Source organism: Podarcis tiliguerta (genome assembly GCF_965153285.1).
Source record: "Podarcis tiliguerta genome assembly, chromosome: 6".
In the NCBI taxonomy this organism is placed as follows: Eukaryota; Metazoa; Chordata; class Lepidosauria; order Squamata; family Lacertidae; genus Podarcis; species Podarcis tiliguerta.
The window spans coordinates 92,057,852-92,085,680 of record NC_139539.1 but is presented as its reverse complement, the minus strand read 5'-3'; the positions used below and the strand labels follow the sequence as shown (position 1 = coordinate 92,085,680).

Here is a 27,829-nt window from a genome sequence, read left to right as displayed (position 1 = left end):
TTTCCAGAGGCAGCGTAAAGCAAGCTCTGGCCAAGCCCCAACTTCCACCAGCCCTGCTCCATACCCTCCTTGAGTGCTTTTGCCTGGCTTGGCTATGTCCTTAAACAGTGTGATAATGTCAGGGGTAGGTGGGTGTTTGTGGGTGTGGACCTTTTTGTCTGCTGGAACATGGTCTCCTGTGGGTTTTGCATCCTTTGCTCCACCTACTTTTCCTCTGACCATGCCCATGATAGATGTCAACTGTCCCTTATTTGGCGGGAAAGTCCCTTATCCTAGCGCTGTGTGCCGCTGCTGTCCCTTATTGATGATGTCCCTTAAATTTCCCGGGTTTCAAAGGAAGCAGTTCCTCTCTCTCCCTGCCGGCCAGGGAGGAAGGAGGCTCCAACTGTGTTGCTTGGCTGCGTTGCTCACCCCATAAGGACTCTAAGAACGACTGGGTGGTTGGAGCTTGCATGCCTTGTGCCAATCAAATCAGCCGCGTTGCCTGGGGACTCGCCTTTGCTCAGCGCTTCCCAGCGGAGAAGTGACAGTGGTTTCCCTTGCTGCATCCCCTTTGCTGGGTTGCTGCGCTGGTGGAACAACCGCTTGAGGCTTCGTTTGACTGCTGGCTGGGCTTTCTGCCTTTGGCTCGGAGGGGCTCAGAAGTTGAACATACCTGCGCTCACAAAATCCCTTTATTTTGGCTACAGATCCCATATTTTCAAGGCTCCTGGTCCCTTATTTTCAAATCTGTAAGTTGACAGCTATGACACCCATGTTTGGCTCAGGCTCCACCCACCACTGGCTGGTTGCCCCTAGAAGGTTCTCTTGGGCTGAGAAAGGTTTCCCACACTGGACATAAAGAGGTGGATGCCTCGTCCATGTAATGCTTAAAAAGAAACTTTACAAATGAAAAAGGAATCTAGCCAATAACTTTCAAAAATATCGAGAACATACACGAATATGAGAAATTTTATATATCTCTCTAGATGTGTCTGGATAGAGAGATAGTATGCTGCGTTCTAGCCATATCTTAAAAGGTAATTGCAGACACAGTCATGAGAGTGTTCAGCTGGAAAAGAAATATCAGCAAAAACTCGAAAGTGCAGGGGATGAATAATTGACAGGGCCAAGTAGAATTTGTGCGCTGGGCAACCAGAACTGCTCCATCAGCTGGCTTGGAGCTTCTTGGAGGGCGAAGTCTCCCTTCTTGAAAACAGAAACTTAAGAGCAAGGCATGCTTGTGCTGACAATAGAGGATTGATGAGCAGGAAGAGGGGCAACCATCGATACTGCATAATTTAGGCGTGCCACTCCTGGTTTATGACCTTGCCGATCTTGGTTTTGCAAATACTTGGCCCAATGAAATTTGCTGTCCAAATCTTTCTTAGTGCATTGCGTACATGATTTGTTCCAATGCCTAAAGGAGGAAGAGTGTACAGTGGTGCCCCGCAAGACGAATGCCTCGCAAGACGGAAAACCCGCAAGACGAAAGGGTTTTCTGTTTTTCGATGCGCTTCGCAGGACGAATTTCCCTATGGGCTTGCTTCGCAAGACGAAAATGTCTTGGGAGTCTTGAGATTTTTTTTCGCTCCCCACCCGCTTTTTCTAAGCCGCTAAGCCGCTAATAGCCTTTTAGCAGCTAATCCGCTAATCCCTTAAGCGTTTAATAGCGCTAAGCCGCTAATAGGGTTGCTTCGCAAGACGAAAAAACCGCTAGACGAAGAGACTCGCGGAACGAATTAATTTCGTCTTGCGAGGCACCACTGTACGTCTTTTTTTTTATCCCCCCCCCCCCAGTTGAGTCCGTAGACACATAACTATGCTTGTAGGACTCTGTGACTGAGGAACTGGAGAACAATCAGGGGAGCTGGGCAAAAAGCTGAGCTGAAAGTGTGAATTTCAGTCTGGAAAACTACAACTAATGTGAGGGAACATGTAATGTACTAAATCCATATATCTCAACATATTGGTGGTGGTTGTGTGCCCCTTGCTGAGCATCTGTCCCCACCCACCCAAAATTACGATATGCCTGTTGCAGTGTCTTTCTCTGCTTTCACTCGAGCTCTTTGTTAGCAGAAAGTACACTTGGGGCAATTTATAGCTCTGTCACAAAAGAGACCATCCCTTGGTCAGAGAGACAAGGTCCCAGATTTCAGCCCTAGAGCCAGGGCCTTCTCGGCCGCAGCTCCAATCTGGTGGAACGCTCTGCCACAAGAGACCAGGGCCCTGCGGGACTTGACATCTTTCCGCAGGGCCTGCAAGACAGAGCTGTTCCACCAGGCCTTTGGCCAGGGCACAGCTTGACTCCCTCCCTCGGCAATCTTCGTGGAGCTCTGGCCCAATGACTTGAATTAATTAATTTTATAATGAATGATTTTAGAGTGTTGTTTGTGCTGTACTTTTGTGCTGTTTTATTGTTGTTAGCCGCCCTGAGCCCGGCTTCGGCTGGGGAGGGCGGGATATAAATAAAAATTATTATTATTATTATTATTATTATTATTATTATTATTATTATTATCCCTGGCACTGGGATGCTTTTACCCACAGAGTGGCTTACACCTGCCTATTTCAGTTTTTAATATATTCAGTTTCATAGCGGGAGCGCAGGGAACTCTGGGGGTATTGGAGAAAGTTGGGAAAGTTTTTTGAGACCCAGTTGGAAACAATAACTTGATGCATTGCACATCCGACAAAGTGAACTTTGCTCCACAAAAGTTTGTGCTGTGATAAAACGTATTAGTCTTTATGCCGCCCCAGTTCCGTTTTTGTTTTTGCTGCAACAGAGAAATACAGGATTTCTTCGGACCTTTTAATTGCATTGTCTGTGGAATTGTGATGCTTGCTTCCTTTTGCCCTGCATGGTTCCAAATAAAAACTAGATTGCAGATGTGTCCAGATGTCATCTAAATAGCCCTCAGTTTTTCCAACCAGTGCTATGGAATCGAGGCATTCATTCTGGGCAGGAAAAGTTCTTGATTGCTTCGAGCGATTTATGTTGAAAACAAGAAATTTATAACCTGCCTGTGTCTTTTTCATGTGCAGATGGCTGTGGAAGGAGGGCAGGAACAGGCATCGGAGCCTTCAAAAGGGCGTTGCCTGCGGCGCACCGTGAGTGTTCCTTCGGAGGGTCAATTTCCTGACTACCCACCAGAGGGAGCTGCTAAGCTTGGTAAGCTATACGAGTAGAACAAGCAATGTAGCTTTCGAAGCTAAATTTCCATGAGAAACTGCATTCCATTGCAGAGTACTATAATCTTCCTGTTTGAACAGACAGCACTGGAGGAGTCTTCCAGTGAAGACCATAGAGCAGTGACACTGTCGGTTAATGCTGGGCAGCTCAATAATTCCAAAGTGTTCGTATTTATCTGAATCAACGAAATTTCTCTTATGTTTGCTCCTGAAGCTGCTGAAGAATCCTGGAATTTAAAACTGTTTATCCCAATAGCACGGTAGCAGTGGGCAGTTTAAAGTGACTCCAACTACCTGTATGAGCTGCCTAGTTTTGTTTTCATTTTTATTTGAGCCCTTGGCGCTTGCAAGTAATAAACCGAAACCTGTGCTTTGTTCTGAGATTTTCACTGTTTTGTCATAGCACCCTCACTCAGTTTAACATAAAAAGTTTGAATAAGAGTCTATTGGAAACCAGTTTATGATAAAATCATACTTTTTCTGCGGGGGGGGGGGGGCTGTCCCCCTTGAGAAGCGATGAAAGGAATGGGGAGAGCTAAGAAGCAAGAGCTTAGTGTAGCCAGAAGTCCCCAAGGCTTGTCGCAAGAATCTCATTCTCTCTGTCTTTGGCTTGGGAGTTGGTGTCTTAAGTACCAGAGCTCTGGCTTCAAGCACCATATATAATAATAATAATAATAATAATAATAATAATAATAATAATAATTAATAAACAATAATTTTTTATTTATATCCTGCCCTTCCCAGTTCAGAATACCAGGCTCAGACCTTCTGATCGGCAAGTCCTAGGCTCTGTGGTTTAACCACAGACACACCAAAGACAAGGTAGTCAGTTGTTAAATAAATAAAGCAACAAACCTTCCCCCTCCTGTGCCTTACCTTGCCACACTCTATTGCTTTGGGTACTTTTCTCCTCAGTGATACACTTGTCCAAAGCAAGATGGGCTGGCATGAGAAGTACCTGAATATAATGGCAGAGGAGGGCACACTTTTTGAGTCTAAATATCAGGTGCCACCACTAGTTGTGTCAACAGGGCAGGGACAAAGGCATTGTCCATTGTGTCTTGTTTGGTCCCTTGAGGCTGGTCACCTGAGGTAGGCCTCTCACCTGTTAGCTGACAGAGACAGGTGTATATATGCCATACCTGTATGGTCTGCCTTTGGCTTCTCACACGAGGACTCTTTGTTGCTCTTTCTGAGTGTCCTTTGCTGAAATGACATCACTGAGTGACTCACTTGAAAAGAGCTCAAATATATATATTTAAAGAACACTCTGATCTTTTGGCAGCAGCATAGATATTAGTGACTTCCTGTTGACGAGAAGAATGCCTCAGAGGTTGTTGGTCAGTTTTGCTCTTCCATCTTGAATCAGCAAATTATGTGGCTAACAAACTGTACTTGTGGCTTCGTGATTAGCATTTTGCAGCTACAGTCATAATGACACTATTTCTGAAGCACCTGCCTTGTGTTTCTCGACAAGGTGCTAATCTCAGAGCATTTGCAGAGACGTAAGTAGGTATTGTTAGGAGAAAGAAATGTTGTCTTGGCTTTTGAAGGAGATGGGAAATGACAAGAGGTACAACAATTAACAAGTGAGGCACATTGCTAAACTGACAAATGAAATTAGGATTCAAGGGCATTTGATTCTACCTCTTCTACCTCACAAATTAGTTGATTGCAATGGAGGGTGGGCAGCCATTGTTCTCAGTGAATTGTACCCAAAGCATAAAAAGGTAAAGGGACCCTTAACTATTAGGTCCAGTCGTGACCGCTCATCTCGCTTTATTGGCCGAGGGAGCCGCTGTACAGCTTCTGGGTCATGTGGCCAGCATGACTAAGCCGCTTCTGGCGAACCAGAGCAGCGCATGGAAACGCCGTTTACCTTCCCACCGGAGCGGTACCTATTTATCTACTTGCACTTTGACGTGCTTTCGAACTGTTAGGTTGGCAGGAGCAGGGACCGAGCAACGGAAGCTCACCCCGTTGCGGGGATTCGAACCACCGACCTTCTGATCGGCAAGTCCTAGGCTTTGTGGTTTAACCCACAGCGCCACCCGCGTCCCTGCCCAAAGCATACCAGGAGACATTTATATTTCTATAGCCGATAGATAACCTGCCTGGAGGCTGAATGAATGCCGTCCTAAGAACTTTAACCTCCTTGCCCATTTTGTTAACGGGTGCAACCAAAGTGGGGGAAAGCCTGCTGGCATGACGGGATAGTCCATATTTTCTGCAGCATATTTTGTATGGAGTATGTTGGGGCTCACCAACTTTCTTAGAAATTTGGAGGGGGGAACCTATTGTGGACACCACCACAAAATGGCCACCATGGGATCATGGCTTAATGAAAAAGAACAAATAACTTGAGTATAGGACGGATGTGGGGATCTGAGCTCAAAACGCTCTTTTAGCCCATATTTTTCTACTGCAAACTGTAATTCCATTTCAAAGAATGCAAATATTGCCCAAGACAATGAAAGGCACCCAGTTCTGCTATGGCTCTGGCTTCTCCCTTTCCTATTCCCCCTTCTGTGCTTTCCTTTTAGCCCTACCACTAGCCCTGTTTTCTGCCCTCCTCCCATAGTTCTGGCTTCTTCTACCTTTCCGGCCTCCCCTTCCATGAGTTCTCTTTTCAACCCCCCTCCTCCCACTCTGCTGCACAGCTTAACCCCCACCCATCTTTCTTTTTTTACAACCAATCCAAAAGCCTGCTGCCATCAAATCAGAATGGAAGCAGACATGTGCAACAGAGGGCCTAGCAAAGACCTACAAGTGACTGGAGGAACTGCGCTGGGAGGCCATTTTAATGGGGTGGGTGGGTTTGTTTTGTTTTGTTTGTTTTGCTAATTTGGTCCAGAGGGGAGAAATAGCCTGATGAGTACCAGGGCAGCCCTTTAGCAGATGCCCTGGCATTTGTGCCCACTGCATTGGAAACTCAGGACTTTACAGTGGTACCTCGGGTTAAGAACTTAATTCGTTCTGGAGGTCCGTTCTTAACCTGAAACTGTTCTTAACCTGAAGCACCACTTTAGCTAATGGGGCCTCCTGCTGCTGCCATGCCGCTGCCACACAATTTCTGTTCTCATCCTGAAGCAAAGTTCTTAAGCCAAGGTTAGCGGAGTCTGTAACCTGAAGCGTCTGTAACTCGAGGTACCACTGTACAATGCATTGCAGGGCAACTAATACAGTGGTACCTCGGTTTATGAACTTAATCCGTTCCTGAAGTCCGTTCTTAAACCAAATCCGTTCTTAAACCGAGGCCCGCTTCCACCATTCGGATTCCGTTCTTAGACCAAGGTAAAGTTCACAAACCAGGACACTACTTCGGGTTTTGCAGAGTTCGTAAAACGAACCGTTCATAAGCAAAACTGTTCTTAAACCGAGGTACCACTGTATAGCAGTTATTTTAAAGGGACTAGATTTTGTAGGCAGCACTGCAACAGTGCAAGGATGGAAAGAACACATCTCTGGAAAATAAAAGATCGTGAACGATGGCCAAAATATATAGCTTTGAATTATGCTCACTGTTTTTCCGATAGTTTAGTTAGTTTAGGATTGCTTATTTGGGAGAATCTCCTTGTTTGAAGGGCATGCTTCACAGTGAGCTGAATACTTAAGTGTCCCCCTTAAAAATGACAATGAGCGCTGATCCCGGGGAAGGAGAGCGATGGAGCTGGACGTGACTGAAGCGAAAAGGAGAAACAGATGGCAGCCGGCAGCATGTGCTAACAGCAACAGCTGCACCCAAAATAGCTTTGGAATGGACACCAAATGCGGAAAGCACAAGAGGATAGACCAAATTGCTAGGATAGAAACTGTAATGCAGAATTTCCAGCGCCACCTCCGTATGTGTGCACATGCAGTCTATATAATTGTCTTATTATATTTTATGAAGGGTGGTGGCAGAACTTACCGCTTAGGGATCTTGAGCTAGATTTATTATATACATTATCCCATGTAGTTCAGTGGCCAAGTTGTTTCATTTGGAGTCCTGGATTCGAAACCCCTGTTTAGGTGTGAGTGTGGCAGCTTATAAAAGCCCCGGTATGGCCTTTGCGAGACTGTAACACTTCAGTCAGCATATGGGGTGAATGGGTTGCACGTTAGAATGCTCTACCTGAATGAACAAAATGTCTCTGAACCTAGAAAGAAAAGGAAGCAGAAAAGCTAAGCTAGAACCCTTTCCATGGCCTGAATTAGAGATCAGACATAAATATGAAACTAATAAAAGAATATGCTTTCCGTTGATCCATCTCAATAACTGATCACAATATATAAACCTATGCAGCAAATGCACACACTCAGACCCCTATATTTAATCCATGACCATAATCAGGAAAATCACCAAATTGCAAACAGTTTGCGTTTGCTTCGTTTGTAGGTAATTATTGCACATCATAGTTATGACTGGGGCCTCTGTGTTCACCACCCTTGCAGCTGTCCCTCATTATTTTAATTACATTTCTAACTTCAAGGGACAAGGATCTGGGACATTCTGATATTCTGGTAATCAATATAGTTCTCTGGTCCTCTTGGGGGGGGGGGATCTTGTTACACTTTTTGAACTTGTTCTCCATGTGGAAAGGTTTTGGTTTTTAATCCTGTTGTACATTACGAGGAACTTGTTCAGTATTTGTTGCAAACCACCTTAGAATCATCGAGTTGTAGAAAGGGACCCAAGGGTCATCTAGTCCAGCCCCACTGCAGTCCATGGAATCCTGCTCACAGCCCATCCCCGGATGGGCTCAAACCAAAAACTTTCTGGTTTTAACAGCAAAGCACCCCAACCCATTGTGCCACTGGGGGCTCCTTGTGTGTGTGTCTTGAGGTGGGAAAGTGTGGGCCATAACTTTTTTTTAAAAAAAGGATACTTCCTAATCCACTAATTTCCATAGTAAATTAATAGCCTTTTTGAACTAGTCTTTTTAGTGCATCATTTACAGTGGTGGGGCGCCCCGCAAGACGAATGCCTTGCAAGACGGAAAACCCGCTAGACGAAAGGGTTTTCCGTTTTTCAATGCGCTTCGCAGGACGAATTTCCCTATGGGCTTGCTTCGCAAGACGAAAATGTCTTGCAAGTCTTGAGATTTTTTTTTTGCTCCCCACCCCCTTTTTCTAAGCCGCTAAACCCCTAATAGCCTTTTAGCAGCTAACCCGCTAAGCCTTTAATAGCCTTTAATAGCTGCTAAATCGCTAATAGCGCTAATCCGCTAATAGGGTTGCTTCGCAAGACGAAAAAACCGCTAGACGAAGAGACTCGCAGAACAAATTAATTTCATCTTGCAAGGCACCACTGTACAAGGCCTTCATATTCTGAGTATTCTGTTTTTGAAAGTCTATAGGGTTTCTGGGTGGTGTAGTTATCCCCCAGAATCTATTGAAAGTGCAGCTTAGGGGAAAGATCTCCCTAATAATGGTTTTGGTTACCAGGAAAGAGATACTGTGCGGTGCTGAAGCTGTAATTAGTAACAACAAAGCCTGCTGTTGCTTCTCTCTCTAATTGGAAAGAAGGCAAAACATGGTTTGGGGGATTCCCTTGTGTTTTGGAAGGCTGTAATTGTTGCAAATGAGGGAAAGTCAGGCCTGAAATGAGTCCTTGGGAAGAGAAATTAATGACCATGACCTGTTGAGAAGTTTACTTTTTCTGCATCTTTGCATATGCCAGATTTTAGTGTTTGTTCATTGGGGACTATCAGCTCTAGCAAAAGGCAAGAGGAGCAAAAACAGGCAGTGGGAATCTTCTAAGTGCCTTAAGATTTGTTAACCCAACTGGCACCACGGCTGAATACCCTTCAAAATGTATGAATACTAGATTCTCACACTCCATATAGAGATCTTTTCTTTGGTTAGAGATGGTTTTTTACTTGTTTCTTATTGATAATGAATGATTTTTATTATTTTGGTTTACAGATCTCAACTCTGCTGTTCTTAATCCAAAATGGTGATTTCGCCCCACCCAAAGTAACACTTTAGCTCAGGCATGGCCAGACTTGGCCCTCCAGCTGTTTTGGGACTACAGTTCCCATTATCCCAGACCACTGGTCCTGTTAGCTAGGGATGATGGGAGTTTAGCTAATGAATTGAATATCCATGGTTGTATCTAATCATACAGTTGCAAGGCTCTCATTTATTTCAATTAGGCTTACACAGGAAGTATTTCTAGTAGATTGATAATGCTGTTGTGAAAAGGATCTAGGAGTCTTGGTTGACCACAAACTTGACATGAGCCAACAGTGTGATGTGGCAGCTAAAGAAGCCAATGCAATTCTGGGCTGCATCAATAGGAGTATAGCATCTAGATCAAGGGAAGTAATAGTGCCACTGTATTCTGCTCTGGTCAGACCTCACCTGGAGTACTGTGTCCAGTTCTGGGCACCACAGTTCAAGAAGGACACTGACAAACTGGAACGTGTCCAGAGGAGGGCAACCAAAATGGTCAAAGGCCTGGAAACGATGCCTTATGAGGAACGGCTAAGGGAGCTGGGCATGTTTAGCCTGGAGAAGAGGAGGTTAAGGGGTGATATGATAGCCATGTTCAAATATATAAAAGGATGTCATATAGAGGAGGGGGAAAGGTTGTTTTCTGCTGCTCCAGAGAAGCGGACACGGAGCAATGGATCCAAACAACAAGAAAGAAGATTCCACCTAAACATTAGGAAGAACTTCCTGACAGTAAGAGCTGTTTGACAGTGGAATTTGCTGCCAAGGAGTGTGGTGGAGTCTCCTTCTTTGGAGGTCTTTAAGCAGAGGCTTGACAACCATATGTCAGGAGTGCTCTGATGGTGTTTCCTGCTTGGCAGGGGGTTGGACTCGATGGCCCTTGTGGTCTCTTCCAACTCTATGATTCTATGATTCTATTTGGATGTCTGAGTCTTGGGTCTCCCCTTCTGATGGTAAAATATGTACTTGTGACTTGTTGAAGAATTTCTGTCTGTCTAGAGAGCTCAAATGAAGTTGGCTCCCAGACCAAGAGGGGAAGTATCGTTGTGAAGAAGAGTCCTATTTTAACATATCTTTATGTCTTCAGTGATGCCTTGTTGTCTGCTGCCCTGCCATAAGGTTGAATAGCTTCTTTTGCCCAATATAGTACAGTGGTACCTTGGTTTTTGAACAGCTTAGTTCACAAACAACTTGGAACCTGAACGCTGCAAAACCAGAAGTAGGTGTTCCGGTTTTCGAACTTTCTTTCAGAAGCCGAATGTGCTCCATTTTGTGTCCCCTTGTTTCCTGTTGCGCTGCTAATTTGCGCCCCCCCCCCATTGTAATTCAACCCTTCCATTTCCAATTGCAGGGTTCTGAGGTGATATTTGGAGCTTATATTTGGTGCTTTTGTTTTTGTTATTTTGCATTTTTTGTTTTGAGGCTTCTTCAATTAATTTGTTTTTGTGACTGTGCGGATCCTAGTTCAGCTACTGGTTGATTGTGTGATTGTGTGACTGCGGAAATAGATAAAAGCCTCCAATCCAAACAATGACTATCATCAGTGCAGGGAAGAAAAAAATTTTACTTTAATTTTTATCATCTACAATACTGTTTTATTTATTTTAAAGTACAGTACATTATTGTTTTCATTTTATGGATCAGTGGTCTCGTTAGATAGTAAAATTCATGTTAAATTGCTGTTTTAGGGGTTGTTTTTAAAAGTCTGGAACGGACTGATCCGCTTTGCATTACTTTCTATGGGAAAGCGTGCCTTGGTTTTGGAACACTTTGGTTTTGGAACAGACTTCTGGAATGGATTAAGTTTGAGAACCAAGGTACCACTGTATTGTTTTGCCCTTGCATCCACATCTCTGTTATAAGTTGGCTGTTAAAGGGTCCTTAACATATAACAGAGACAGAGGGGGATTTCATTCGGAGAAACAGAAAGTATTCACACTCTGCTTCTTTCCCTCCCATATCTCAGTTGCTCCAGTTAAGGTATCAGGAGTGATTATGTGCATGTGATTTCTTGTTGATTTGTGCTTAAACCACTGAGCCTAGGGCTTGCCGTTCAGAAGGTCGGCGGTTCGAATCCCAGCAACGGGGTGTGCTCCCGTTGCTCGGTCCCTGCTCCTGCCAACCTAGCAGTTTGAAAGCACGTCAAAGTGCAAGTAGATAAATAGGTACCACTCCGGCGGGAAGGTAAATGGCATTTCCGTGCACTGCTCTGGTTCGCCAGAAGCGGCTTAGTCATGCTGGCCACATGAGCTGTACGCTGGCTCCCTCGGCCAATAAAGCGAGATGAGCGCCACAACCCCAGAGTCGTCCGCGACTTACCTATTAGTCAGGGGTCCCTTTACCTTTACCTTTAAGGACCCTAGAGGCAGTCATGAAGATTCCCCACCTGACTATGAACAGAATGGGCCCACCCATTAGACAAAGGGAACACCTTGCCTAGCCAATGGATGGAAAGCAGTGGTGGATCACATTCCTTTTGCCTTCCTGCCATTTCTTCCTGCCTGAGGACCAGCCTGCTTCTGTTTGACCAGCTGGCTCCCTAGCTGATGGGCTGCCTTCTGCCTCTTCCACTGCTACTCGCCAGGCAGCAACAGGCTACTAGGCTTCTAGAAGTGTTGCCGCCACCTGTCTGCCATAGCAAGAGCGAAGCATCCTTCCTCGCATTGTTGATGCCATGGGAGAGCTCCATAGTTTATTATAGCAAAACTGACCAATGTTTGTCACTGCAAAGGTGGCAGTTCCTAGGCACTCTCAAGTCTTCACTCGGAGGAAGAGCCCTTTCTTCTTCAACTAGAGCCAGGGATTTTTCGGCTGCGGCTCCAACCTGGTGGAACGCTCTGTCACAAGAGACAAGGGCCCTGCAGGACTTGACATCTTTCCGCAGGGCCTGCAAGACAGAGCTGTTCCACCAGGCCTTTGGTCAGGGTGCAGCCTGACTCCCTCCTTTGGCAATCTTTACAAAACTTTAGTTTATGGTTGCCATCAATTTTTATTTTTATTAATTTTTATAATGTTTCTATAATGTTGCACTATTTTAGTGTTGTTAGCCGCCCTGAGCCCGGCTTCGGCTGGGGAGGGCGGGATATAAATAAAATTTTTTATTATTATTATTATTATTATTATTATTATTATTATTCAGAGTGAAATGGCTTCACAAGCAGGAGCTGGTGTGCAGAGAGGTGATAGTGACTGGTCTGTCTTGCCTCAAGTGGCAAAATGTCCTGTTTTGGCCCTGACTGTAAGAGAACCCCTAAAATTTGAGGATGTAATCATGGAAGCTGATTGAACAAGCCGTTTCTCCCTCATCCCACAAGCATAGAATTGAAAAGTCACTTCCTTTTTATAGAAGGATGCCCTTGGAATAAGGGAGCAGTTGTCCCTCATGTTGATGTGAGTATGATTGAAGTTTGGGACTTATCTGGATGTTCTTAATGTACAGATCTGCTGGCATAAGTCATGTATCTTCCTGAGCTTCCTCAGGAGGTGGATTTTGCAGTGAGTACTGAGGGGGAGACAATCGGCTTGCCACTCCCCCCCCCCCATGGTCTATCTTGCCTGGACTTAAAGTGATTTCATCCTAATGAATTGCAAACAAGTTATGAAGCTAGTACTTGGTAGCAAATTGGAAGCTTGGTGGGTGGGAGATGAGATATTAGGACTTAATGTGTCTCTTCCTGTCAAGATCATCACAATACTAGGCCTTTTCTTGTTGGAATAGAGGTACTAGCTGTTGTGCACATTTTTTAAAAATTTTACAGAAGGAGAAGAAGTGGCAAAACATCTGTCAGGGAACTGCCATCAGTGTCCGAGGGAGAGAGCAAGCTCCGAAGGGATCCCAGAGAGCGTCCCGGGAGTGGGAGGGGCAGCCCATTTTCTGGGGGAGAGAATCAGCGTAGCTCCAGTGGAGAAGGGGGGGAGATGGGGGAATCGGCGAGGCGGTCCCATGATTCCTTGCCGGGGACCTGCGGGGAGAGGAAGGGTCCTCCGCTGCCCACGCCCTCCTTGCGCAGAAGGCTTCCGCGCAGGGAAAGTAGGCGGAGACTGGGCGTCAAAGAACTTCTTTGCTGGAAGAAGTTTCAGAAATGCCCACTGACAGATTCTGCCAGCGATTGAGACAGTCACGGGTGAGTGGCTGCCCGGACAGGAAAGGTTCACTCAGGCAACCCAGCCAGACGTTGGGACAAGCTTACGCACGAGCAACCCCTAGAACCGTTACAGCATCCTATGAGTAGTGCTTGGTATTGAAGCTTCCCTAGATGAATGCAGTATAAAACAGAGGGTGTAGGAAAAAATGCTGAATTCTAGTTTACATTCAGTAGAGATAAGGGACCCTGTGGGTTCTAGGGAAGGCTTCTGCAGGCATATGTTTATCTGTGGGCATCATGTTGGCAGTGGACATTCTCAACAACAGAGGCCCATTTTCAGCTTTTGAAACTGCTTCTAGGGCCAATACTGATAAGACCAAGCTTGTGTTAATGATTAATTATTAGCAATCTCAATTAAATCCATATTCAATTTTATTAAAAACCAAGGCAATTAAGACTGCAGTTGAAGAATCATGGAATTGTAATGCAGGAATCTCAGCTAGATCATCCATGACAGACAGCTATCCAACCTCTGCTTAAAACCTCCAAGGAAGGAGAGTCCATCACTTCTGTTCCACTGCTGAACGGCTCTTACTGTCAGAAAAGTCTTCCTGGTTAGTTGGAGCCTCATTTCTTGTAATTTGAAGCCATTGGTTTGGGTCCTACCCATGTGAGAGCCCTTTAGATATTTGAAGGTGGCTATCATATCTCTTATTGGGACGCGGGTGACGCTGTGGGCTAAAGCCTCAGCGCCTAGGGCTTGCCGATCGAAAGGTCGCGGTTCGAATCCCTGCGGCGGGGTGCGCTCCCGCTCTTCGGTCCCAGCGCCTGCCAACCTAGCAGTTCGAAAGCACCCCCGGGTGCAAGTAGATAAATAGGGACCGCTTACTAGCGGGAAGGTAAACGGCGTTTCCGTGTGCGGCTCTGGCTCGCCAGAGCAGCGATGTCACGCTGGACACGTGACCTGGAAGTGTCTTCGGACAGCGCTGGCCCTTGGCCTCTTTGAGTGAGATGGGCGCACAACCCTAGAGTCTGTCAAGACTGGCCCGTATGGGCAGGGGTACCTTTACCTTTACCTTTATCATATCTCTTCTCAGTCTCCTCTTTACCAGGCTAAACAATATCCAACTCCCTCAACCACTCCTCATAAAGCTTGGTTTCCAGAACCTTGATCATCTTGGTTGCCCTCCTCTGCACATGTTCCAGCTTGTCAATATCAGATGAGTTTGAACAAGGGCTTAAAGAAACATGTGTCACAAAGATCCCAACTTCAGGAGTTGCTGTACCGCTTTGAGGACACAGCTAGATATGATCCATGAACAAGGGCATGATCTCTCACATTTAAAAAGGAGGAAGCATGATATGTAGTATTTTAAACCTATTCATTAAGGCACATTCTGTTTTCAGGATGTTTAATGGATCATTTTCTTTACCACCTAAAAAATCTTAACTGCTGCTTTCTGCCTTTGCCATTGAATGTAAATCCAATTTCTGTGAATTTTGCTGTCCAAGGGAGAGAGGATAAAACTGAGTCATTGTCTTGCTGAGCTGCTAGATCCATACTGCTTTGCTTTGCTATCAGGTGACCAGTCAGCTATATAGAAATTCTGCCTGGCTGCTAAGGGCGAGAATCTTTTCAGCTCTTGGAAGAAGAGACAGCAACAAAAAATGACTGATTAAGTAATACTCCGGTGCCTGTGTCTTGGAATGCATGCCCAAAATCACTTTCTGCAAGCTGCTGCTGAGCTCTCCTGGCTGGAGAGATGATTGAACCAATGAAGCCAACAGTTCACACATCTCCAGGTAAAAACTAGACGAGAGAACAGTAACTTAAAAGATGCCTAGTAATAGATTAGTCGCCAGTATTTCTGAAGTTCAATGTGCTGTGCACCTGGAACAATTGAAACTCAGTTATTCTACTTATTCATTCCAGGAGAGATTAATAATAAATACTTAATGCTTATTAATGCTATGGATGAATAATAGATTTTACGTGTTGGTGCACTAGGATAATGACCTATTTAGTTGTGTAGTGCAGTTAAGTCTTAAAATGATGGACTGCTAGGGGGCTCAGACTTCTCCTTGAGCAGGATTGAGCCCCTTTTATCTGATGAGATATCAGCTGTGAACCTCAGTTATTCAAAGAATCTGCAATGCACCAATTGGGTTAAGTCAGCAGAATACATCTATTTTGGATGGGAGAAGGGAAAACTTTTGAAGCAGTTCCAATGAGACAGATGGAATTATCAAATTATCTCAATCTTTCACATTGGGGGTCTATTTAGAAGATAGGGAGGAGCTGCAGGTTAAGGTGCCTGATAAGTCAGACGATTCAAGTTAGTTTTTTCTATATTACCTTTCTGATTTCTGGTTAGCATGGAGAGACAAAACTTCTAGCTTTTGTTAACTCTTGAGGGATGATCCTGAGAACCCCTACTTTATCCAAAAACTGTAATTCTCAGAGTTACTGCGGGAGAGTGATTGATCATTTTCAAGTATTCGGTTTAGATCTATGCCATAAGCTAAGAATGTTGTGGCCTATGGAACACATCATACATTTAAAGCACATGTTTTCCTTGAAAGAATCCTGGGAATTATTGCTTTTCCCTAACAGAGCTACAAATCCTAGCTCTTTAAACAAACTACAGTTCCCAGCATTCTTTGGGAAAAATCACATGCTTTAAATGTTTGTTGAATGTGCTTTAAATGTATTGTGTGAATTTGCCTTGAGTCACAAATATCTGAAATGAGATGCTGAAATTCTAAAACTATAATTTAACATCTAGGTAAATGGTCTTGTTTCCGGACGCCAGCAGTAGATCTGACCTGTCATATGTATGCTGTTTCATATACTGAGTTGCTTTTTAAACTGATGATATTGTATTGTAGAACAGTTACAGTTCTTCATTTATCTTTAAACAAAAGAACAAAACTTCATTGACTTTTAAATCAGTGTAGGGGAGGCTCTTGCAAAATGCAACAGGTATAGTAGAGATTACGGCATTGAGTAATAGTGTGAGGAGGAATTGAGCAGAGATGCTTCATATGGGGATCAGGGTATTCCAAGCAGTTCCCTGATTTGCATCTGTAACGGTGTGTAACCTCTGAGGTCCTTGCCACCCCCATATTATATTACATAGAGATGGATAACTTTCTTCCTTTAAAATCTGTGCAGTTGAAATTAAGAATCACTGCTACAGGTCCTGTGCACCTAATGCCAAGTTTGGCCCTAGAACAAATTTATCTGTTTAAAACGTAAATCCCTGTAGAGCAAGGATTAACTGGAGTATGGACACATAATCTTAACTCTCAGTACACTGGGTCCATAATCCCTGCATTTTTATTCTTAGAAAAGCATTTACCATCCCACATGGAATAAATCTCTTTAGAAAGGTTTTTAAGTTTTTGTCGTTTGAACAGGTGGCTTGTTCCTTTTCTCATAAGTAAATGCAAGACAAAAGGATTAACACCCCATTTCCAGAGAGCGACCCATCCTAATTTCCCTACCCATAGATTCGGGGATAGAACAAGTTGATGCCTTGCTGATGAAAGTAGGCAGTGCCCTACATCTGATTTATTTTAATAGATACTTGTTGCTAAAATAGATCCTGTCTCATGCAGATGACCTTGTTTTTCAGATTTTCTTCTTAAATCTTCATATTAGCCAAGTGCGCTGTTTAACTAAATTGAGTTTAACTAAGGTTAAATATTTTAATTGATTGGTTGATCAACTGATGTTCTAGTTGATTACATCAGGGGCAAATTTTAATTGATGGGTCAAGAGTCAGTCGTAGACTTCTATTTTAAAGAGTCTTTTGGCAATTGTATGCAGCATGAAATGAATAAGAAAATGTTAAAGATGACCTTATAACAAGGAGTAGTACCTTTACCTGTAAGTTACCTGATAGTTCAGTGCCTCAAACAGGAATCCATTTCCCAGCCCTGGCAGTATGCACGTTTATTAAATCTAATTGATTTAGCCAAAAGATCCAATGGCAAATGGGACTAATCAAAATAGTCCTTTGATTGATGGATGTTAGCAAAGAGTGGACGAGGCAGGGGAACGGATCCAGCTTGTGGATCTGACTGCCTATGAACTTTCAGGTGGTTTAAACTGCCACTGGTTTAAATAAGGTTGATTAAATCGGCCTAAAATTAAAACGAACAGTTTGACGAACAATTCGAGTCCTTAGTGTGGGAATGTTCAGGGGTGCAGGAGAGGATATATTGTGAGATTATATCCTAATCCAACTTGTGCTAACAAGTTCCCAAAATATCAGCAGAGTTTATAAACATTCCCCTTTTAGTTCGCAACGGTAACGTCTGCACAGGTTCGCTAGAACCTCTATAATAATTACCCTGGTAATTTCCCCTTTTGTTCCCTCTTAAAATACAAGACACGACACAGTCTTTATAAAAGTATAAAAGAGTTTACTCACGTTCTGTTCACAATATGATCCCAGAAGGCAGACAGCTTAAAAAAGGTTACATACATTCAGAATCTATCTTATAGCAAGATAGTCCTATCCTCCTCTCTTGGCTGAGAGCCAAGAGGGCATGTTGCTCCTTCAGAAGATGAAGATGAGAGAGAGAGATATGGCTGCCTGCCCTGTGCTTTTATCATTTACCTGCACAGGTGAGGCCACACCCACCTCTGGTCACATGCGGAGGAAGTCAGTCCCCAGGAAGTTTACCTACTTGCTAGACAGACATCCCTCCCCATGTTCTAACATGTACACTCTAGGAATGTTGTCATTGACTGCTCCTGTGTTTACATCCCACACTTAGTTGGAGAAAACAAGGCAGAACATGTCAGCTATCTTCATATTAGAAAACAAACCCATGTAACAGGCTTGTAAATTGCCACTTTGCAGTGGCAAGTAAAGATCAGCTTTCGCTGATGAAGGGTTCCAAAACCAAACCGTGACCCTATTGTGGTCTGCAAACCTCCAATGAGCTGTCCTGAACTCAACCAATTGGAAGGCTGCATCATTAATGTGCTTGATTTTTGTGGAAGACCCTTTCGTTGCCCAGTGAATTGACTCAGCATGGCATCAGCATAGGTTTCATAGTTTTACTGAGATGTAAGTCCTACAGACATCGGTTAGATTCATTCACGGTCAGTTGTGAGTGGAGTTGCAGCCTTAAACCGTCTTTATTTATGGAGTTGGGTCATAGTTCAGTGGTAGGGCACATATTCAGAAGGTACCAGGATCGTTCATTAGCATTCCCAGTTAAATAGGTTTCAGGTAGCAGTGCTGAGAAAGGCCTCTACCTGAGAGCATGTAAAACCCTGCTGGTTAGAGTTAAACCCATGGCGTTCACTCAGCGGAAAGCAGTTTCGTGTGTTCATATATTTGGTAATCCTACTCAGTGGCTTGAGGGATATCCTGACACACACTAATTAATCTTTGTAGCGCCTCTAAGCATTAGACGTTTTAAAAAGTTACTGAAGCAAGGTGGTTTTTATTGGATTTTGAGATCCCGCTGCATCCCTAAGGATTTGGTTAACATGCTTTGGAAACATAAAAACTCAAGCATGTCCTTAATTATGAAACAGCTTAAACATGAGCTGGAAACTTGTTCCACCATGATTAGAGGATAGTTTTATTTTAAAAAAATACCAATACCTTTACCTTGACAATTACTCTTTTTATATTTGGAATGTGTACAAGAATATGGATTGCTATAGATTATATCAGCAGCTCACTAGGGACATCACTTCCTGAAAAGAAACATAAATGTTTGAGTCCTTGGTTCATGAATTGGTTTAAAGAAAAACAAAGGGGAAACAGGACAGAACAGAGTTAGCAGATAACAGTCAACATGGCGTAGCTAAACTTCTAATCAGCAGCCATTGTGGTTGTGCTTAGATTATTTATGAGTAATAATAATAAATTTTCCTCTTATGGTACCAATAAAACAATATCAAGTATTGGTATAGTAATGAATGTGGGAAGGGGCTTCAAAATGAAGATAATAATTTACCGTATTTTTTGCACCATAACACTCACTTTTTCCCTCCTAAAAAGTAAGGGGAAATGTCTGAGCGTGTTATGGAGGGAATGCCTACGGGTGGCATGCCTACAGATTTTCCTCCTCTAAAAACTACGTGCGTGTTATGGTCGGGTGCGTGTTATAGAGTGAAAAATACGGTATGTTTAAAGTTAAATTGAGCCCAAAATTGAGGCAAATGCTGTTGGGGTGTGTGAAATAGTTATATTGTTGATAGATGTGTTGTTGTTTGGTACACCTTAGGATGCAATTGGAAATGGGCTCTTGCTTGGTTGACTGTGCTGAGCAAAAATTGCCCCCAGGACAGGGGTAGAGGGTCCCAGTGCCGTCACGTGGAGGGAAACTGGTGCCAGTGCTGCTGGTAGCTGTTGGGAGAAGACTCCCCTTACTGGCAGAAGGCTCAAGGTGCTCTTAAGCAGGCAGCAGCATCCCTTTGCCTCCCGTGCCATCAACTAAGGGGATTGTGTCCCCCTCGTCCCGTCCACCCCAGCAGTGGCATCTTCCTCCTGCCCCAGAACTCTCGGCATGCCACATCACCAGCCATGACTGGCAGTCAAGTGGCTAGTAAAACATTTCATGGTCACAAAACTTCTGCAGGCTTACTTGCAAGGTTGGCTTTGGGGTCAGGGTGTATTGGAAATGGGAATGATGGTTCTTTTCATTCTATTCTTTGGGGGTACAAAAAGCTGTGAATCTCAGATCAAGGCCTTGGGAAAGCCATCTCGCACTCTTGAACCATTGTATGCACTGTAGCCCGCCATACTTTTAATAAGGCACAATTCAAAGTACCCTGTATTTCAAGCAAGAGAGAGCAAAGGGAGTTTATACCTTTCCCTGCCTGTAGGATATGCAGAGAAAACTGCAAATAGGTTCCTTTCATGAAACCAATGTAATATATAACCTTTGATTATGTCCTTAAGGCTCACCTTTTATAGCTATATCACGGATGCTGCAAAGAGATTGGGATAGATGGACATTTCATAAAATGTTTTAAAATGCACATTTCATTCTAGTCTGGGAAGCTGCAGTGCCAGCAGCTGCAAATCTTGTCAAAAGCTTTATGAATTGGATTAAAAACAAAACAGGGGAGAAGTGAACTTGAATGAGAGAGAGCACAAAGACCTTAAAAAATACCAACCGTGAGCAAAGGGAGCCTACCACCATTTTGAGCTGCATAAGTACTTCTGTGCCTGAATGGGATAGTTGTTCTCTTCAGCAGTTTTAACTTCCTTCATAGGATTGTTGTGGGGCCACAGTAGCATAACTGAGCTCTTTGGAGAAATGACAGGATGCAATTATGGTAATAATATTCCACACTTCTCCAACTGCTGATGTCAGCAGGTGATGTTGGGGGTTTTTTAGTGACAAAGCCCTGCACTTGCCGGGAAAATGTTGCATCCTCTCCAGAGAAATGCTGGCTGAAGGATAACTGTCCAGAGCTTACACGGAAGTAAATATCTGGAGATCTTGTGATGAAGTAGATAAATCATAACCGTAAACTCCTTCAGAGGATCTCTGTGTTGCTCCTAATAACACTGAGGATTTTTATAGTGCACTTCCTGAATATTCAAATTACTTCACATACATTATCCCAGTGGTCTTCTAATTGGCACAGCAGGCCAAGAAGCTCAGAGTAAGCCAAAATGCTTTCATGACATTGCATTTGCCCACACATTGCAAGTGCTTCGAAAAGTCTTGGAACATAATTTGGTTTGCTGCTTTCCCAATTATAGCCTGAAATATGTTATTGAAAGAATTCACCACTGCAGTAGAGGGGGGAAAGCAGGGCAGGTGTCCTTGGGCAGCTGCCAGTCCATGGGCTCTTTTTAATCCACCCACCCAAGCCTGGCATTACAAGTACCATCTGGGTCTAAAATGCCCCCAGAATGCTGCCACTGTGGAGCATTCTGGGAAAATAAAAATGGTGGACATATTAAAATGGTGGCGCTGTTGCTGCCTGTTCCATTGCCTGAGAGGGACGGCCAACAAAGGAGGGTGCCCACCAGAGGGCACTTTGCCCAGGGCCCCATCAAACCAGAACCAGTCCTGAAAAAGAGAATACAGATTTTGAGAAGCAGAATTCCAATTATGTTATTTGGGTCAGGATGAGTTCTTCTTCAAAGAGGAATCTTTGAATCGTAGAGATGGAAGGGATCATGGGGGTCATCTAGTCCAACCCCCTGCGATGGAGGAATCTCAACTAAAGCATCAAAGACAGATGGCCATCCTACTTCTGCTTAAAAACCTCCAAGGAAGGAGAGTCCACAAACTCCCGAGAGAGACTGATTCACTGTCAAAGGTTCTTCCTGAAGTTTAGTTAGAATCACCTTGAAGCCATTCAGAGCAGGAGAAAACAAGCTTGTTCCCTCTTCCATGTGACAGCCCTTGAGATATTTGAAGATGATTATCATAACTGCTCCCAGTCTCCTCTTTTTTAGGCTAAACCAGTGATGGCCAAACTTGACCCTCCAGCTGTTTTGGGACTACAACTCCCATCATCGCTAGCTAACAGGACCAGTGGTCAGAGATGATGGGAACTGTAGTCCCAAAACAGCTGGAGGGCCAAGTTTGGCCATCACTGGGTTAAACATACCCAGCTTGTTCAACAGTTGCCCTTATGGCTTGTCTTGTAGACCCTTGATCATCTTAGTTGTCCTCCTCTGCACACATTGAATAAATGTTTTCTGTAAAATATCAAGGTACAAAGACACGGGGGGAAGCTGTGTAGCTCAAGTGGTAGTGTGCATGCTTTGCATGCAAAAGGTCCCAGGTTTGATTCCCGGTATCTCCAGTTAAGTCTGGGAAAGACTTTTCCCTGAAACCGAAGAGAGCTGGTGCCAATTAGGGTTAAGGGTACTGAACCAGATGGGCCAACAGTCTGACTTGGTGTAAGACAGTTTTCTAAGTTTCTATGCATTTAGAAGGGCTGCTATTTTTGAGCAGCAGAGCTGGAGCCTTTGATATGCTCCAACATGAGTGACAGCCTCTTCTCTGGAATATGTAACATGAACACACCAGGTTTGATGATCTCCATCCCTGAGATAGCAGGAGCAATTACTGGCATTTGTAGCTGGCCATTAGCTGTTGGAATGCTGTTTAAATGCCAGGCACAGCCAATTAGGCTTGGTGACAGATAGCAGCGCCTGGAGTGATGTGGGAACCAAGGCCCAGTCAATCTGTCAAGTTCACTCAGTACACCTTAATGGTGCCAAGTTTTGCCTTCCTAGCATGACTTGGAAATTGTGTGAATTGAGGTCGAATATTCTCTCCCTCCTAAGGGACAATTACATATGATGCCCATGAAATCGGCCACAAGAGTCACTGGGTAACTTTAGGCAGGTCAGCCTTTCCCATTCTAATCTACCTGACCGGTGTGTGTGTGTGTGTGTGTGTGTAAGGATAAAATGTTCTCTGGAGTGCCTTGGAGGAATTTGCAGGCTGCAAATTCTTAATATATGCCCCATATGATCAGTTGGAATATTTAGGAATTATGGGAAATGCCTAATTAAGTGGAGCTTGCAGCAGTGAAGCCTCTGGCTGTGATTGCTTGAGCTAATATGTGATAGCTCAGAATATTCTGTAGTTTTAGGGAGCAGCATCCCAACTCTCTAGAGGAAGGGAATTTTTGGCTGGGATCAAAACATCACATTGGGCGCAGCCAAGGACTGGGAAGAGGTGCAGGGACATGCAGTCTAGAGCAGGGGTCAGCAACCTTTTTCAGCTGTGGGCCGGTCCACTGTCCCTCAGACCTTGTGGGGGGTTGGACTATATTTTGGAAAAAGGAAAAAAAAAGAATGAATTCCTATGCCCCACCAATAACCCAGAGATGCGTTTTAAATAAAAACACACATTCTACTCATGTGCAAAAACACCAGGCAGGCCCCACAAATAACCCAGAGATGCATTTTAAATAAAAGGACACATTCTACTCATGTAAAAACAAGCTGATTCCTGGACCATCCATGGGCTGGAATGAGAAGGCGAATGGGCCACACCCGGCCCCTGGGCCTTAGGTTGCCTACTCCTGGTCTAGAGGAAAAGAAGCCCAAAGAAGGGTGTAATGAACTAATAAAGAGGAAGCCAAGGAAAAGACCTGTTGGAGAGCAAGGCTTGAGGGAACGGAGAAAGGGAACTGCAGCAAAGGCTAGTCATAGACGATGCTCTGAAGAAACGTAAGGCCTGAGCATTCATGTTCAGGAGATGCTGAATAACAGAAAGTGAGCAGAAAGTTTTGAGGTGTGGTTTGGCTGCAGGATAGTAAAGTGGGACAAAATAGCCAGTGGTCTGAAAAGCAGGATCTTAGAATCATAGAATCATAGAGTTGGAAGAGACCACAAGGGCCATCGAGTCCAACCCCCTGCCAAGCAGGAAACACCATCAGAGCACTCCTGACATATGGTTGTCAAGCCTCTGCTTAAAGACCTCCAAAGAAGGAGACTCCACCACACTCCTTGGCAGCAAATTCCACTGTCAAACAGCTCTTACTGTCAGGAAGTTCTTCCTAATGTTTAGGTGGAATCTTCTTTCTTGTATTGCTCCGTGTCCGCTTCTCTGGAGCAGCAGAAAACAACCTTTCTCCCTCCTCTATGTGACTTGAGGAAGCGCATTGAGGGCATTGGGTGGAGAAATTAATCTGAAGAAAGGAGGAGAAAGGAGAGCAGCCCCAAAACAGTTCACAAGAGCCGGAGACTAGAGGGGTTGTGCACTATTGTCAGGACAGGGAGGAAGCCAAGGTGGGGATTCTGCACACTGTGGCTTCTGCTTTCACTAAGGTATTTCAGCCTCACAATTCTAAGGGAGAATGAGGTTCATAAAGCAGTAGATGGCAGTTTGGGCTGAGTTTCATTTATTGATCTGAGCCAACCAGCCAATTCTTTGGCTGCAGATGCTGTCACTGGTGTCTTTCCTTTCCAGGCGCGGTACATCTTGGTGATGCTGCCATCCGTTCTAGTCTCAGCTACAGTGGGTTCGTGGGAACCAGGTCGCCATCCTCTCTGAACCTGTGTTTCCCTTCTCTCATAAACTAGTCGCATGTCTCCTGTCTCTACATTATTCCTCCTTTCCCCTTTCTGAAATCATCTGTAAATAACAGTCTCTTTAGTGCTTTGCACAGTTGCTGCTGTGACAGATTTTTATTTAAATTGAAGATGATATGTTTGCAAGGGAGCTTTTATATTTAACTATTTAGAACAGGGTTTTGTTTTTGTTTTCAGGGGGAACTGAATATTTCACCAGCAGTCTACATTTTTTCCAACCTGTCCAAATCAGCTTGTTTGCTTTGCAATATCTGGAATGAAGCTATGAAGCTTTTGTCTCTCACCCACCCCAGTTTTCTGTCATCACTAGGTTTGTGGAAAGCCATTTTCCCGAGGTGGATCACTTTGGGAAGCTCCTGTGGTATTTCAGGAATCTTTCTGTTCTTTGCAGGTTAAACAAGTTTAGAGCCTCTCAGATTACTAGAAATATGTTCCATTAACGCTGAAAACACAAATGAAGCTGGAGTTAACTCATTCCTAATTGTGGGCAGCTACATCATTTTGGGAAAGCCTTAGTAATGAAAGCATGGCATGTGGATCCCATTTTGTATTCCGTCATAAAAGCAGAATATTTCTCAATTGTACAATGTTAGATTTAATGCTTTAGCGTAAATAGGAATTACTGTCGAATGTGTCGAGAGAGATCTTGTAAATGGACATTCTTTCTGTGGAAATGTGCCATTCGCAACAGAACTATAAGTTTTCTGAGATGCTCAGAGAATAGTTGATATATTCAATGCCACATTGTGGAAGTGATGAAAGGAAAGAGAAAGAACCATCAAGTCTCGTTGCTCGGTCCCAGAACGGGAAGCACAAGGTGAAGAAAATGTTACTTTCCATTGGACCTACTTCTGTTGGTTGAAGAGTAGGCTAACAACAAACATTTTACTGCATAGTCAAGGGCCAAAATGAATATTAAAAAATGAATACAGTGGTACCTCACAAGACGAATGCCTCGGAAGACGAAAAACTCGCAAGACGAAAGAGTTTTGTGTTTTCTGAGTTGCTTCGCAAGACGGATTTCCCTATGGGCTTGCTTCGCAAGACGAAACGTCTTGCGCCTTTTTTTTTTAAACCGCCAATGCATTCCTATGGGAAACCGTCAATACACAGCGGTGCTTCGCAAGACGAAAAAACTTGCAGAACGAAAAAACTCGCAGAACGAATTAATTTCGTCTTGCGAGGCACCACTGTATGTACAATTGAGTTGCACTGATTTCTCCTTCAAATAGAATGAGTCACTCAAACCCTGTGTATTCCTGTGCTTGTGCGTGTATGCAAATGCTTGGGGGGGGGTGCCAAACTGGGCCTTTGACCTGGGTGGAAAAAAGCCAAGTTTCGCCCCTGATTTATGTTTCATTATGCTCCCACTGATGACATCAGAACCATACTGGAGTTTCTGAAATTTGAAGAGCTTGGAGGGAAATTCACAACAAACAAACAAACAAATAATAAAAAACCAGTTTGTATTAACTGAACCCAATTCCAAATTGAGGCGACAGGAATTCACCCATCAATACTCTGCTGTATAAGTTCAGTCCCATCTCCACAGCACAGCAGCTTCTGCTTCTGCAGCCCTAATGATGGTTTTAGAATTCAGAAATCACTCTGAGCCCATAATTAAGCTTCAGGTTGGTTTTGTTTTGATGAGCGTTTGAGAAGGGGGTGGAGGTAACTTCCAGCTTATAAATGTCTGCTTGGTTAGCTTCATAGCAGCATGCATTCAGCATCCCAAGACTTGTCCGGAGGCTTTTCCCCCGGGATTTTCCTTGTGAGCAGTAGCAGAGGGTGGGCTCGTCAAAGCTGCCGTTCCGACTTCTGGCAGGCGGGGGGGGGGGGGGGAGTCTGAGGGCACAAGGGCTGTTGCATAAGTAGGAAAAGAACAGAGGCTTATCACAAATCTACATTGCGCTGTGGGGTGGAGACACACACCACAAGGAAGGAGAGATCGTGTATCTGCCGAATCGGAAGGAAGAAAATAGGAATATCCTAGTTTTGAGGACGTGCAGGAGGAGCGGCCAGTAGTGCGAAGCGTGTGCTCAGCTTGTCTTCAGCCCATGATTAAATTACAGCGCCAGGCAAAGGGATCTTTCCTCTACGCAGTATCTCTCTGCAACTCTGGATAGGCAGGTGGGGTTCTTTTAAATGGTTCAGACTTGATGTTTTGTTCTCTGCAGTCCTATTGTCATGTCTTTAATGTAGTGCATTAGCAGCAACAGACTGGAGTGGCTTATTCCCCCCCCCCCCTCTTCTCTCAGCATATTTTGAAAAAAAGGATGTTTTTGTCCCATATGTGCAGCAGCAAGATAGTGGAACACCCTCCTGTTCCTTGACTTCTTCCCCTTGCTTTTTAAAAGCTCCCGTCCAACACCTGACAAGAAGCAGAGTGGGTGCCTCTGTTTCACTTCACTTCGAGTTGTTTGCTTCCCTGAGTTGCGGGGGGAAAGTGCCAGATGGGAATAGTTCTCCACTTGCCTCAGTGTCATGTAAAACTTTTTGTCGTTGAGTTTGCCTTCCTGTCAGAAGTCTGGCGCTCCTCATTTTGGTATCCACTCCGTTCAGATTGGATTAGATGGCATCGTGTTTCACGGACTGCAGTTTCTCCGTAGTTGAGCGGCAGTTTAAAGGGAGCTGCTCTTTCATTAGCTCATGTTTTGGCTGCCGGGCGCCGCCTCCTCTTACTCACATGCGCACACCCCTTTGGGGAGAGGAAAACGAAAAGTCCGTCCCTGTTAGTTTGCCTTGGTTCACACACACACACACACACACGGGATTCCGGCACTCTCCTCTGCCGTGGGAGCGCAAGAGAAAGGGTAGCTATTGTTCGACTGCCCGGAGCCAGGGAACTGGATAGAGAAGCTTGGCCTCAGTTTTCGTCCTGGCTTTTCTTCATTCCACACTGTCCAAGGCAGAGGGCAGACAAGGAGGGTGGCTGCCGAAAGTGGTGCTGTTAAGACGGGGGCTGGCATGCCGGCAGGACCATGACTGAGGCACCGGCAAGGTCACAGCATGCAGGTTTCAGGTAAGGTTCCCATCAGCAAAAACTTTAGGGGCATACCAGAAAGCCTGTTGAGGGGCGGGGAATGTTGCATTTTTCTTTCATAAAAATAGGTGCTTTCCTATACCATCTGCCTTGTATCAGACAGCTGTTTCCCCCCTTTTATCAGTGACTTTCCTATCCTAAGTGAAAAAAGTAAAGAGAGAAGAGCCACTGGTCCCTTTTGAAATCTGAAAGTGTTTTGATATCGCTTTCCAAAGCCTACTCTTGGTTTTACAAGTGGCACCAGCAGCACAATCCTTTGCATATCTGCACACAAATAGATTTGCTAGGTTCAGTGGGACTTACATTTAGGTGTTTATAGGATTGTGGCCTTAACTGTGTTATACATTTGCTAAATAGGGAAGTTGAATGAGTGAGCTACAACAGGTACAGTGCTGGTTCAGTATGAAAACAACTTTTATTCTCCTTTCAGTACGTCATTAACAACACATGAGAGTTTCCAGAAAGACGTTACTGTAATTAAATAGTGTGTTTACTTATTCCAGGCCTTTTAAAATAGAGTTATTGGCCTAAAGCTTCATAGA

General features: G+C 44.3%; 1 protein-coding gene across 13 annotated transcripts in view; it reads left to right on the top strand.

Annotated features, from left to right (window-relative positions):
* The window catches only part of RASAL2 (RAS protein activator like 2), a 241,459-nt gene that overhangs the window by 103,353 nt on the left and 110,277 nt on the right, over window positions 1-27,829 (top strand). For 10 of the 13 annotated variants that reach the window (XM_083446251.1, XM_083446234.1, XM_083446250.1 and 7 more), the window contains exon 3: window positions 3,025-3,151. In XM_083446251.1, the coding sequence (XP_083302377.1) occupies window positions 3,025-3,151 (127 nt within the window). Of the gene's footprint in view, window positions 1-3,024; window positions 3,152-26,109; window positions 26,375-26,993; window positions 27,267-27,829 lie in introns of those variants that run through there. The other 3 variants (XM_083446240.1, XM_083446241.1, XM_083446239.1) reach the window with 3 other exon arrangements.